At 38.0% G+C, this 15,233-nt stretch overlaps 2 protein-coding genes across 2 annotated transcripts in view; both read right to left on the bottom strand.

Annotated features, from left to right (window-relative positions):
* LOC126811764 (uncharacterized) overlaps nt 1-440 on the bottom strand; it is a 22,630-nt gene extending 22,190 nt beyond the window's left edge. The window contains exon 1 of the mRNA XM_050537655.1: nt 364-440. The gene's annotated coding sequence lies outside the window, so the exon portion shown is untranslated. The remainder of the gene's footprint in view (nt 1-363) is intronic.
* LOC130010638 (high affinity choline transporter 1-like) overlaps nt 1-15,233 on the bottom strand; it is a 16,583-nt gene extending 1,350 nt beyond the window's left edge. Inside the window, exons 1-5 of the mRNA XM_056098384.1 lie at nt 15,068-15,233; nt 13,393-13,500; nt 12,035-12,190; nt 10,499-10,647; nt 6,580-6,726 (exon numbers count right to left, since the gene is read on the bottom strand). Coding sequence (XP_055954359.1) covers nt 6,580-6,726; nt 10,499-10,647; nt 12,035-12,190; nt 13,393-13,500; nt 15,068-15,233 — 726 coding nt within the window. The remainder of the gene's footprint in view (nt 1-6,579; nt 6,727-10,498; nt 10,648-12,034; nt 12,191-13,392; nt 13,501-15,067) is intronic.

The raw sequence follows: 15,233 nt of genomic DNA, 5'->3' as shown, positions 1-15,233 counted from the left end.
AGTCTTTGAAAACGATCATTTGGTGACTTTTACCAGAATGACGGTTACCTGGGTCAACAGACTAGAGGTTTTGATTTCAAAACATGTGGCTAATTCATGTATAGGATCATATTATTTCAAGTTTACTATAGAAAAAAAAAAGCCAATTTGTAAAGGCATGCCATTTTTAAACCAGCTGGTGGAACCGATCGATCATGTTGATTGGGAGAGAGAGACAAATCAGATCAATCAATCAGTTCACTAATTTCTGTTTGTGTTGTAAAAAACGCCCTGAATGAATATTCTGCAAAATCTAGATTTCATCCTGGCTGCTTTCCTTTCGCATATAATAAAAATTATCATATGGTAGAGTGTCAAACTTACCATTTATTTTAACAGTACAAAACATGTAAGTAATAAATTAACTTTTCTTTTTGCAGCTGGTCTACTGGATTGAGTTGGTACAAGGGAGATAACCGTATTTTACTCAACTTGAATATCCAGACGTAAATTTTTATTTACAATTACAAGAGGTCCATGGGTCTTATACAATTTGTACTATGGATTTCAACAGTCATTAACTCTTTACAGCATAAATAAAAAAAAAAATGACCTCCTCATAATCTTCATTTACAATTACGAGAGGCACAGGGGTCTTAGATACAATTTGTACATGTATCAATTTTATTAAAACAACACTTTTTATTTATATGCTAGTTGTTACCAGAAAAAATATATTTTTATTAGTCCAATTCAAATTTAAAAATAAACAATATTTTATCTGAAAATCAAAGTCGATATTTAGTGTATCATATTATTATTATATGATACAATGGGTCTGAGCAATACTTTATTGATATATAAAATTTAATGCAGTGTTCTTATTATGTGTTAAAGGGACAATAACACTCTTGCTGGCTTGACAGCCCCAGAAAATAAAAAAATAGCCTTATTCTAAGTAGATGTGTTAGTGTCCTACCTGTTGTGTAAATTATCCATTAAATCCTATTTTACTTGTCCAGAGGGTTCAAAAATATTTTTAAATCCAAGTCACATTTGAAAAGCTATACGTCAGGCTTTTCAAATTATTTAGTTGAATTTTTCCAATTTTTTAAATTAGGTGTGTTAAGATGAAATTTGTATCATCAATTAATTGGAATATTGTAAAATAGTACAATTTGTTGACCAGAATAAAGATTGGGACATATTATTCAGTTACAACAAGAGTGGTATTGAGCCTTTAAAGAGTGCCAGAAACCAAGGTAACCTCGTCCATGGCATGGAACATTATCGTGTGGTGCAGAATCGAAAGTCTGGCAAAAATCAGTGTCTAGTCGCTTAAATGGGACGTAAAACCGAGGTCCCCGTTGTCACCCACCTTCGTGGTTCTGGACCGAAGGCCTGACAGTTAACATATATTATGCAGTCGTTTGGGTGGGACGAAAAACTGAAATCCCGCGGACATATTGACGTGCACGTAAAATAACCCTTTGCATTTGGAATTCGAAAAAGAGTAATCCCATTAGCTTCATTTCTGTTTTATGCACCCACCCCATCCTTGAACCACGCTAAAGCCCAAAAGCATAACATTATGTTTTCACTACCTACATTATAAAATTTGTTTGATTTTAGATGACTAAGCCCCGGTTTTTCAGAGTGAAAGATTTTCATAAAAACAATTAAATAACCAAACTCAATCGAATGGGGTTTATGATACTTCAGAGACTAACTAAGGACATAAACAAAGTTAGTTTCTGTTAACACGTCTAAATCAGAAATAGAACAATTTCTCAAGGTTTACCTATACATGGGCTTAGTTCAGATGGGCAACATTCGTTGCTATTGGCAACAAAAATTCCACCATTCTCCTATTGTAGATGTTATGTCCCGTTCTCGATTTCAAACCCTCATGACAAATTTACATTTTGTAGATAATGATAATGTCACTGATAATGTCACTGGTGTCTGCAAGAAAGCGACTTCGTGGTCGCCCAACAGGATGGTTTAGATCAATTGCCAGTATGGAAGTCATCATTTCTCAGATGTGTTTTATGCAAGGGTTCGTTCATGTTCTCCCATATAAGATGCTCTAAATGTAAAGTTACCCTTTGTCTAAACAAAGACCGAAACTGTTTCAGACAGTTGCTTTAGACAACAACCAATGAAATAATTTTTTGGGGGTGGTTTTTTTTGTTATTGTGATTTTTCTTTTTATGTTATGCAATTATTTTAAAATGATCAAATATTGAAATGAAATGAAATACAATTTGATAAATTCACTTATAATTCAAATAAACATTGTTTTAATACGATTTCGTATATTGGTTTAGAATTTTGTTTGGTGTTGTTGTGATTAGCCCACTGTAGGCCTATCTATGATACACATTGAAAATCAAGGTCAAGGTCGTCCGATCCTAAATTTTACACTGGGATATATTTTACTGCATGTAAAGCTTCAACAATCCAAACTATCATAATTTATCAAAGCCCGGTTTATGGCGTGGGCATTACAGGGTTAACACAGAGATCATTGCTACGATAAACGCGTAATGAAGTTTTCAAGAAACGGAAGTGGCGAAATGAAAACACGAGTTATCATCTATACAACTGACTGAAGTGACTAATAATAATTCATTCGAAGACCAAAAGTTGTTATTTAAAAAAATAATTGACTAACTAGAAAAAAATAATAGAAAAGGTCCGTGCATTACCATGTTTTTATTAAGTATAGAATGACTAAAAACAAGGGAATGCACGGTCTACTTCCAGTTTCCTTGTTTTCGCTTATCTAGTGACATTCCATTACTTTTTTGAATTGTCAGATATCCTCGCACAGGGCTCCAGTGACATTTTCAGCCAGGGGCTCCGCGGTAAAGGACAGGACATTGTGGATAGCCTTGTGACTATCAGAGGAAATAAATGTATGCATATTATTAGTTGCGTCCTTGACACTCTGAATGATCAATTTTGTCAGTAAATATTCCCGTGCACCCTCTAAAACTGCGCCCCCCTCCCCGCACTTTATAAATACTTGTATATCATACCAAGTCACATCACTCACATGTTATAACATCAAACAACAAACAAAAAAACAACAAAAACTATACAAATATATATATATATTGCTATTGGTTTTATATATAAAAGTAAAATATAAAATATATAAATGAAAGTTTATAAAATACACCTAAACTATCTGACATTATTTCAGTCTAATTATTTTACCATTCTTTGTTTAATGGTTTTGATGTTTCAGAAAAATGATGATTGTCTCGCATATCTTTTAATTCCACGTTAGACAGCAAAGATACGCCTGTATTATAATCTTTATCATGTTCTTTAACTGGCAATCGGATTCGTTTCCGAAAGTCCGGAGACGAGCACTCGAAAATGTCCCACTTTTTAGGAAGTACCCCATTAAGAAACATTTTTTCTGTTAGTTTTGAAAATATAAGAATGGTCGCAAAACTTAACAGCATAGCAAAGGTTCGAAATGGGAAATTTTGTCCATGTTCTTCTGTATAGAATGGATAATGAACCAACGCTGGAAGGTTGATCAGATATTCACCTCCTAAGATCCTCAACACGAAACTGATGACGTAGCCAACAATACTACCGTACGCATTTGTGACCTCGAAGAAGAGAACGCACGTGAACTGTGGAAATAGTATGACGTACATCAGATCGGAACACAAAACGTACAACCCGTAAACACTTTTAGCACCAATAGCAACAACGGTGGCCAAAGAACCAGCTGCAAGAATAGCAATTCTCAACACCCAAACCATTTCTTTGTCTGAAGCCTGCAATAAGTTTAAGAACATTTTAAGACTGTTGTATGGAAAGGCATTTTACGTATTTAGGGCAAAACTGTGCTTATCCGGTGACATTCGTTGAGAGATGGGGTTTAACGTCCACTAGACAATTTCGGGACTAACATATGATTTAATTTTATTTCAATAATTCGCTTGCGCGTAGGGGTCTTTAGCAGTGGGAGGAAACCGGTGGACCCGGAGAAAACCCACGAGGTTGGGCAGGCGACCCTACTCCTTGTCACGTACAATCGGGGATTGGAAACCACGCCAGTTGGCTCAATGACATGCCTTATGATACAGCGCGCACATGCTAAGGTTGGGGCAGGTGATTGTTGGCAAGATTGCAGGTTAGTGTTAGGGTAAGCATTGGGGTTAGGACCAGGGTTAGGATTGGGATTGGCTCTAGCCCTGTTTACATCTCGTGACCTATTGCGAAAATTTGAGCTGGCCTTATCAATTAGCACTAACCATCATTAATCAGGATTTGCGGCTTGACTGAGAACGTTCCTCGGGATATTCCAGCATGGTGTCCCTTGTCAGTGGTACAGGGCAGTCGACCTGGTAAAGGCCATAGTCTGATCGTTTGAATGGGACTAAAAGAACCCTTGACAGATGGAATTATAAATATAGAGTAGGGAGTAGTGCCGCTGTCTGGGCAAAATTACACTCATAGCATACTGCATGTTGTAGGACGTTAAATCCCATTTCATTTTGATACATTTGTCAGCAGCTTTTCTTTAGATTCTTACCTGACTCCTAAACAACTGCTGGTAAATATTTTTAGCAAACACAGACGCTGTTGATAAAATACTGGAATCCGCAGACGACATGACTGCAGCAGAAATAGCTCCTAGACCAACAATAGAAACAGGTAGAGGACAGAGATATTGTAAAACTAACGGTAAGATATAACTCATTTTTTCTGGTGGTATTGGTATAGTTCCATTATAAGCAGTCTGATTCCAGTCTGAAAAGAGAATGTGAAAGAAGGGATATTGCCTTTGAAATCACCACTCTTCTTTAGTAGACTTCAAGAAAATGTTTATAATCATAAAATGAAATATTTGGTTTTGTTAATTTTAACTTGGCCGAGTGGCTTTTCTCTTGTCAGTGGTGGAAGACGGAGGACCTGACCAGGATACCGTCTAGTCGTTCGGATTGGACAAAAATCCGTGGCCCTGTGTACACGCTGCAGAACACGTAACAGAGACTTTGTCTGGGCAAACATTCTCCTATAGCACACTGTATTGGGTACGCCCATCTTCATTAGCCCAGTCGGTACAGAACAGTAGGGCGTTAAACCCTATTTCATTTAATTTCTAATTTTAACTATGGCATGTTGTTTCTGAATAAAACACGAATAATGTTCACAGATTTAGATACTATATAGCCTAATAAGTTTAAATTACCTGCTGCAGCCCCAGTGATTCCCATACAGGTGGCTGGAACAGCAAATAAAAAGCAAGCCACGCTAGCTACAATTGATGCCAGTCTGGCCCTTTCAGGTGTTTTACAAGCTAAAACTCTTTGAAAATATACCTGAAATATTTATAACACCAGTTTTAAAGGAGCTAAACCTCTAATTCAAAATTATCCATAATATTCGAAATTAAAAACACGAATTAGAATTCAATATTGGTCAATTCCAATCAATATTGGTGTTATTATCTTACCGTGAAAATATGGGACCCCAATATCCAATGTTTGATATACCGTGTACTCCATGATTTCAAGTACCACGTGTAATGATTAAAGAAAATCATCCCAGAAGACAATGCGAAAGTTTTTTTTTTTTCGTTTGAGCCTACTTAGTTAATAATATCTTTATTAGGGTAAGAAATTAGGCCAGGCCTTTTTACAATTCTGCCCTTTTTTAAAAAAGAAATGGAGAGAGAGAGAGAAATGGGGTTTAACGTCTACTCGACACCAACTAGGTCATTTCGGGACTAACATATGGTTTAATTTTTTATTCACATAATTCGCTTGCGCGTAGAGGTCTTTAGCAGTGGGAGGAAACCGGAGGACCCGGAGAAAACCCACGAGGTTGGACAGGCGACCCTACTCCTTGCCACGTACAACCGGGGATTCGAAACCAAAAAAAAAAAAAAAAAAAAAAAGAAATGGACTGTATGCATATTTAACCAAACATAAATTGTTAGAAATTACAATAAAATTTATAAAAATTGAATGTAAATCATTTTATATACACCCATAGACGCATTTTCGTTTATTTTAAGTTTCTGTGAAATAGAGCCCGATCATGACAATGATCACAATGGCCGAATGGTAAGCGCGTGCGCGTTCAATCATAAGGTCTGTCATTGAGTCAACTGGCGTGGTTTCGGTTCCGCGGTTGTACGTGGCAAGGAGTAGGGTCGCCTGTCCCACCACGATGATTTTCTCAGGGTCCTCCGGTTTCCTCCCACTGCTAAAGACACCTACCGACAAGCGAATAATTGAAATAAAATTGAACCATTTGTTAGTCCTGAAATGACCTAGTTTGGGTCGAGTGGACGTTAAACCACGCCTCTCTCTCTATCTCTCTCTCTCTCTCCCTCCCACTTCACAGGCTGGTGACACTATAACAAAGCCAAAGCCAAAAGGGCCTTATCGGATGCAACATTCATTGTGAACTGAATGACAGCACAGATGACGTCCTGCATATTTTCAAATCTAAATTAGAATCCCCAGGTCATCAAATAGAACTTTTGAAATTGTATTCTTGTACTGCGTGGTAATGGTATATCACTTAGAAGAAGAAGACAATTGTGGTATAACTAATTACCTGCCATGGTATACCACCTAGAAGAAGCAGACCATATACATCAATATAACTTCCTATCTGTGTTGTCTCTATTTTACCCTGCCACGTTTCACTGACTGTACTAAAATCTACAGATGGATGCGTCATTGCAAATGGCACAGCTATAAGCTAATAAAAAGAGCATTATTGAACACATAAAGATATACATTTATAACATCTGAAGACGCTCCATTAAGAGCAGCCAGCAAGCTTACAATCTGATTTCGTTAAGTTCTTTATAATTCAAAATTTTGTTTTACAGGATAAAGCACATGACTGAGGTTATGCCGGGGAAAGAATGACTGAAGAAAATAACCCGAGAAAAAGAAAAATCGATGTTTTTCTTTCAAGGGGGTTTTCTGAAGTCTTTCTTCCCTGGTATAGCCGAAGTCGAGGACTTTATCTTGCTTATAAACCGTCTGTGTTTACATGTACGCAAAATGAGAATATTCCAGATTTCCAGGTTATGGAAAAAAAACCTACGCTGGAAGAATAGCCCGTTACAGGTTTAAAGAAAAACTTCCAGAAGAATAATCCCAAATTCCCCTGTATATATTCAAAGTCGCCACGACTTTCAGACAGGAAGTTATTCCGAGCATCGAATATGCCCCAAAGATCAAAGAGATTTACCGTTATAGGTTTATAATTATCTTTACTACACTAAGTGGAGGCCATCGAAAGTATAAAAAACGAAACGAAATATAGATCTGCATTTTAATCAAATTAGCTAGATTATGATTTGATGTTTATCAGAATAAAGAAGTATTTTTATTTTTTTATGTATTTATCTACCGGAAACAAAGAAGTAATTGTACTTTATCTACTTAAACATTAGCCATAAATATATAGTTCCCTAAAAAGATCAATTGTTTGAGGAACAGAAACGTGATTGACAGATGGTCAGTAGTGTGTCCATGGGTAGACTGCCCACACCCAATCTCGTACATATGAAAAGTTCGCTCCCGTAGTTCGTTTAAAAAAAATGAAGAGAATAACTAAGGCAAAACTAACAATCAGTTTATTCGACGTTTTCAAACGATACATTTCTCGGCGATCTAAGTTACAGCTGGTCAACCATATTAACACTTTATTGCTATTCGGGGCTCACCACAGAGGTGTTTTTGGTTGGGACATTTTTCTTATGAGAGCTGAAATAGGCCTATGTGGCTTCAACCGCTCGTTGTATAACACAAGCATGAATTGGCTTATTACGGCAATGTCCCACAACATAAGCCAGGTCTGTCAATTAGGGGATAAGTAACGGATGCAATGAAACGCTTTGCGTCATTGGTTTAGAGTTACTGCACCCCCTCTCAAATAAGAAAACCCCCAGTGCTTTTAATGTGGTTGTCAACGCTACTGACATTCAATTGCTGCACTGTTCTAATATATATCTACATGTGAAAGCACTCGGTCAACTCACAGTCATTATATGAAATATGGTAATTATTGTGACTTTCTAGGTATTAGAGCATGCTCCACTAAGCCCAGAATTTCTCGCCGCCAGAGTTAGAGACACCCAACCCCATCCTTACATCACCACTACGATATAAATATTGGGTTTGCCCGTGTCGCTTTTCTGGATAGTCACTTTAAACTGGGTTAGTGCTAAATGATAAGGCCAGCTCAATTTTCGTCAGAGGTCACGAGATGTAAACAGGGCTAGCGCTAATTCCAACCCTAACCCTAACCCTGAACCTAGCCCCAATGCTTACCCTAACCTTAACCCACAATCACGTGCCCTAACCTTATTTACATGTCTGCGACATTGAGCTGGCCTTAACAAATAGATTTAGCCTTTGGGACTGGAGTAGCTTTTATTTGGGATAATTTGATTATCGGTGTAGGTAGGCTAAACTTCATTCCAAGTAGACTGTGATTGTAAATATCTTTCAAAATTAGCGAGGGTAAAGTATTACATATAATGTTGAGATTAATATAAGGGAGATAACAAATTTAGACAAACATGATTTTATCTAGGTACCCTCATTACGTTCAGATTGTAGATTTGGCTAGTATCTCCCGCTTACAATATCGAATTACTCGATACATGTTCAGGGGGGGGGGGGATATTGTTCACTTAGTTTTTGTGTGCATAAATTGTGCCCCCCACCCCACATACAAACACACCTATGCAAGGTCTATGCAAAAAGTACATAAGGATTTCTAACCTTACCCCTACATAGTCGGGAATCGGGGATCGGATCGGGGCTCTACGGTACGAATACTGGCCGTGCTTCATGCTTCATGGGCCCCGGAGCGATGTACCGATTGCGCCAGTTTTCTCAATTTCTGATAGATGTTAAGATGCAATTATGTTCGGAGAGTCACCTCACCTCGTCTTCCATCAGAAAAATCCCAGCACCGCCAGAGTACAGAATTCGCTCTTTAAACTGTCCAATCAATTTTATATTTAATATATGGCTAATTTACAGATGAGTATCCCGGGATGACATTTGGAATTTTACATTAATTTATGCGATTGTCGTTTAATTCGACTATTTGTCAATTAACATATTAAGAAATTCTACATCATTAAGTTCAATTTTCTTTCTCATATTGTATACAGTTGTCTGGGTGCTTCACGTGTTCGTGGGAAGTTAGTGCTAAATGATAAGACCAGCTCAATTTTTCGTCATAGGTCACGAGATGTAAACAGGGCTATCCCTAATCCCAACCCTAACCCCAACCCTGGACCTAGCCCCAATACTTACCCTAATCCTAACCAACAATCTCGCCAACAATCACGTGCCCTAACCTTATTTACATCTCAGCAACCTTGACAAAAATTGAGTTGGCCTTAACAAATAGATTTAGCCGTGCTTTCACGATGTTATAGTGTGATATACAATTAGGTCATACAGATGCACCTGTTACAAATCAAGCTTATTTTATTTAATTTATGTTATATAACGGAAATAAAGGTTTAATGAATGGCGAAAACATTAAATGAACTACATTTCCGTACAAGGAAAAAGGTCACACGTGTCAAATAAGGTTGTTGTTTTTTATATATACACATCGAGATGTATATGTTAAGTTTCTCCTAATGCAACACGAGATCTAACTCTTTGTAGGAAGCAAGCGATTTAATTCATTGTAAGAAACACGAGATTTAACTCATTGTAGGAAACACGAAATCTTAACTAATTGTCAGAAACACAAGATTTGTAGGAAACGAGATCTAATTGATTGCAGGAAACACGATATCTACCTCATTGTAGCAAACACGACATCTAATTCATTGTAAGAAACACGAAATCTAACTCATTGTAGTAAACATGACATCTTACCCGCTGTAGGAAACACAGTATCTAACTCATGTAGGAATGGAGTATGGTTTAACTCATTGTAAAACACGCAATCTAACTCATTGTAAGAAACACGAGATCTAACTCATTGTAGGAAACAAGAGATCTAACCCAATGTAGGAAATACAAATCTAACTCATTGTAGGAAACACAACATTTAACTCATTGTAAGAAACACAACATCTAACTCATTATGGGAATGGGGTGTGGTTTAACTCATTTTAGGAACACGAGATCTAGCTCACTGTAAGAATTACGATATCTAACTCATTGTTGGAATAGAGGGCTTTAACTCATTGTAGGAAACACAAAATTTAGCTCATTGTAGAAAATACAATCTCTAACTCATTGTAGGAATGGAGTGAGGTTTAACGACCTGTCGACAAAATTATGGCGGTTACGGCGATTACGGCTGGGATGATTACTACGATTATGTCTGGGACGGTTACGGCGATTATGGCTGGAGTGGTTGCATCGATTATGATAATTGGGACGGTTACGACGTCTATGATCATAGAGACGACCAGGGGGAGTGATTCGAAATAAGATTATATGATTGCAAGAGCGGAATGCTACAAAAGAAAACCTACCAATCCTACAGCAATACAGATCAGTTGAACGACATCGGTTAAAGCAACTGACCACAAACCTCCAAGGAACGTGTAGAATACAGCCACACATGCTGATATAATAATAGCCATTGTTTCGTCAATATCTAATATTATAGATATCGTAGAACCTGGAAATAATATACTCATATGTTAACACAAACTTGGCCATATCGGGACCAACATAATATGTAATGTTCTATATTTTCGATTACTCGTAAGGATATTAGCAGTTGGAGGAAACCGGAGATGGGGTGGGGAAGCACAGGGTTAGACAGGTGACCACTTTCATTCATATACAAAACCACGCTACTTGACTCAATGATAAGGTCTTATAATATAAAACGCCCTCCCCCCCACGCAAAAAAAAAAAAGAACGTATGGTTATTGTTATGGATAACGCACGAACCAACCATCGCGACATGATAGCTCATTGAAAACTTATCTATTTGATAGATTTTGAGTACGAAGTAAGCAAGCTCTGGTTGGTATAAAATATGGCCAGGGTGCGAAGTGACCAACCCCTGTTAGGTATAAAATATGGCCGGAGTGCGAAGTGACCAAGCGCTAGTTGGTATAACATAGAATATGGCCAGGGTGCGAATTGACCAAGAGCAAGCGAGTATAAATATGTTCTGGAGATAGAATTCATTTTTCTTATACTGTCTCATAGTTTCTGTATACAATGCGAACTAGTAGCTTAGTTGTTGGATGGGACGAAAAATCTAGCTCCGTTTACACATTGGCGTGCGCGTAAAAGAAACTTTGAGTTGGAATTCGAAATAACATAGGCCGCAGCCCAGCTCTCCGCACAAAATTTCCCTCATAGCCCACTGTATGGAGTTAGTCCGTCTTCATAAGCCCAGTCGGCGTAGAAAAGTAGGACGTCCAACCCCATATCATTTCATTTCATTATCCCCTTCCACTATCTTTAAAGAAACTTCGATTTCAAGTAATGAATGGCTAGAACGAATTCGACAAAGCACGAAATAGTTCTCCAATTTAATACTGGTGGCAAGCAAATAAAAAAAAAACAAGTACGAACAATCCAAACCACTGGACAAAATTCGAAGTCCTTATGAAAACGGTATAGGTAAAATAGTGTAATCAGCAAATGGACTGTTCACCGTGTACAAAATACACGACAAACACTGGTAACAGGTGTCCGGAAGAGTAAGCGTACCCTGTCTGGCCCCACACCCGCCATACTTGCATCCAAACCATTAGACGAAAACTCGGTAAAATAGCGTAATTGGCCAATGGACTTTCCGTATGCAAAATGTACATAATGAACAGTGTTAACAGATGTAGTACGACGTATAGTGGACATAACCAGGCGTTTAGTTATCTATTTATTTCCAATCTGATTCAAATACAGATCTATATTTCGTTTCGTTTCGCTTTTTATACTTTCGATGGTCTTCATTAGCGAAGACGGGTAAAATGAAATTTTAAACTATTAAAAACGAAACGAAATAGGATCTGTCTTTTAATCAGATTGGTTTATTTCAAATTTACCTAACGCTGCTAAAATTGCTGCCGTCCAGAAGAGATCTCCCAGAAACTGTGGCACACACATCAAGGCACCAACACGGTTACCAAACTTAAGTTGAAATGGATCATACATGGTGATATAACCAGCTCTCCTCATCCTGGGCGCATAAAAAATACCACCTGAAATATTTCAATAAACAGAAAAAAATACTAATGCATCTGAGAGAAAAGTACAGCGGGAGAGAAATGCGTTCTAACGTCTTCGGGATTAATCTTATTTCAATAATTCGCTTGAGCGTAGAGGTCGTTAGCAAAGGGAGGGAACCGGGTGATCAGGAGGAAACTCACGAGGTTGAACAGTCAGGGGCGGCAGAGGGGGATCTTTTTGGTTGGTGGGTGTGTGTGGGGGGGGGGGGGGTGCTCAGCTACACAAGAAAACATGTAACATAAGACTTTTTATGAGAAAGATGTCACGGTCATAATGAGATGGTGGTATGGCCTGGGCATTCACAGCGCGAGATAATGATATAGTATGTGATATCACAATTAATGCTTTGCATCATTGAAATTGAATCACAATTGTATTAATTCATTATAAAAAATTGACGTCAAACGGTGTGTTGGATTTCTATCCTTAAAACGTTTAGTGTATGCCTACGTAATTTGGAGACGATGATGGCATCATGCATTGTCAACTGTCAAATGGATGTCATATATAAGAGGAAACCGAATACAGAGAGTTACGCGAGCTCTCAGACAGAACGGTTCATCAAAAAACCTCCACGCAGCTTATTCTCCCCATTATATTTGGAGTCATAATTGTGCAGAACTCTATTTTAGGTTCTTGTCAAGTTATTTGTGCCGCGGCGTATTGTAAAAAAACAAAAAAACCGAATAGTTCATAATGAATTTTCTTGATATTTTGTTGTTTGACACAGTTGCGGTCGGTTTTTATAATTCCAATTTGCTTCCTTAAAGCTTCCTGTCAAAATCGTGCAGAATTGATTTTATTACATAAAACGTAGCGTTGTAGGTACATATTTTTAGTATGATTTTATGTAAAATCCCAGTCTCTGTGTTTTGTCAAAATGACCTCTGGTTACCCCAGATATACGCCAAAATGACGATAGAGACCATGTATTTATCAAAATATTAACAGGGGGGGGGGGAGAGAGAACTCGTCCCGACCTCTTGCTCTCCCCCGCCACCAAGATACAGTGTCTCAAAAACCTAGCAAACACCCTCTTGCAAAATTTCCTGGATCCGCCGATTGACAGGCAACTCTATTCCTTGTCACGTGCAGACTGGGAACCGAAACCACACCACTTGATTCAATGACAGACCTAGAAATACCCTGTTAAAGTTTTTAGACATACACTCACCTATCAGGAAAGCTAAGCAGTATGCTACTGGGGCTTGCGTCCATACAATTCCATTAGATGCCATAATTTCTGCAGTTCCATTGATATAGGCTCCTCCAACCAGAGTAGCTGTAAATATTATCTTATTTAAATATCAAATTATACGTTTTACCTGGCTTCGTGGTATCAGAAAATAAATGTTTTGTAAATTGGAATCTATCATTCATGTCGGGGTTTAAATGAAATGGAATGGGGGTTATAGTATCACTTCTCTTCACCAGTCGAGCTCAAAATGAAATGGGGTTTAAAGTCCTACACTTCTGCTCCGGCTGGGCTAATGAAGACGGGTATGCGCCATACAGTGTGCTATGACGGATTTTGCGCAGGCAGCGGCGCTACGGCCTACTCTTTTATCGAATGTCAAGGGTTCTTTTAAGTGCGCACCAAAGCGTACACGAGACCTCGGTTTTTCGTCCCATTCGAACGACTAGACGCTGTTCCTTGACAGTCCCTCAGTCGTGCACCATAGACAAGGGAAAACCACGCTGAAACCCGCCGAGGGTCGAACCTAGGAAAAAACGTATTCCTCAGTGGATCACCGTGGTTCCATTAAGGAGTGGTTAGTGAAAAATATCTCTATTGGTTTTGAAGTAAAAATTAAAGAACAGCACCTTCGAACCCTAGGTCCATTTCCGGATTCAAATGGAGATATACCCTAGGCCAGTGATTCTCAACCAGTGTGCCGCGAGATCTTCCTAAGTGTGCCGCGGAATTTTGAAAGGCACACTAAGAAAATGCGAAAAAACACATGATCCTAATTGAGTATTCGCTGATAAGTTCATGGATGTGTTTTTCTTTATTTAATTTAAGACATTCTATGTTTCTATGACTAATCTCTGTCTACGGTTGTATGCCGTCTGGCTTGCCATGTTTTTATTTTGCAAAAGTCAAATATTTTTCATATATATTTAGCCAGGTGTGCCGCTATTTCTTCATATGTTCCAAGGAGTGCTGTTGGCAAAAAAGGCTGAGAACCACTGCCTCGGGCTATTCCACTAATGAGGTCCCTCCCAATCCTTCGCCCTTTGAGCAAAGCCAAAGGTGATGACAAATGTTTAAGACTACAGCTAAATCCGGCACGTTCATATCTAAATAGCTACTAGCCCACCTATACAGAACCAATTCAGCTCAAATCAATTTTAAAATTCTTTGCAATTTGCCCTTTCCTACCAGACATAACAAATCCTTTATTCAGTGGACATTATTTCTTTTTTTGTGAGTATATATTTTTTTTTTTTTTCTTTTTTTTTTTTTTTTTTTGCAGAAGGGCACTCTCTCCGAAACTTTATTTAATATCAATTTATGTGCAATGGAAGTCTTACTAGTCCCGTCAGAAATATCTATGAGATGTAATTTTATGGGCTAACAGTGAACCTGTTCGATCAGCTCAAAGCAAATTTAAAATTCATTGACAATCTAATAGAGTCCGCAGGAACGATACTACCAATCACCGACAAGAACCGACAAGCGCGTTCTGGGAGGTTTTTTTGTCAATATCGTCCAATGTATTTTTAAAAGTTGCCGAAAAGGAAATATATGTTATAGATAGATATGTATATTTGGTAGGACTCAGCAGGAAGAAAGATTCAAAGTCACCAAGAAATGACAATACTATAACATAATAACAATTACTTACCAGTCATAGTAAAAAACGAAACAATTAATCCCATTCCACGGTTGGCTACCAAAAGTTCTTCTGTGTTGCTGGATTTGGCGGTTTTTCTTCCCGCGTAAATTCCAATAGCAAGAATAATCAAGTAAAACACAACTACAGCGATTATTCCAGGAATGTTCACCGCCAT

This window comes from Patella vulgata, chromosome 2, assembly GCF_932274485.2.
Source record: "Patella vulgata chromosome 2, xgPatVulg1.2, whole genome shotgun sequence".
NCBI classification, from domain to species: Eukaryota; Metazoa; Mollusca; class Gastropoda; family Patellidae; genus Patella; species Patella vulgata.
Note: the sequence above shows the minus strand (reverse complement) of the source record. Positions and strands in the feature narration are given on the sequence as shown.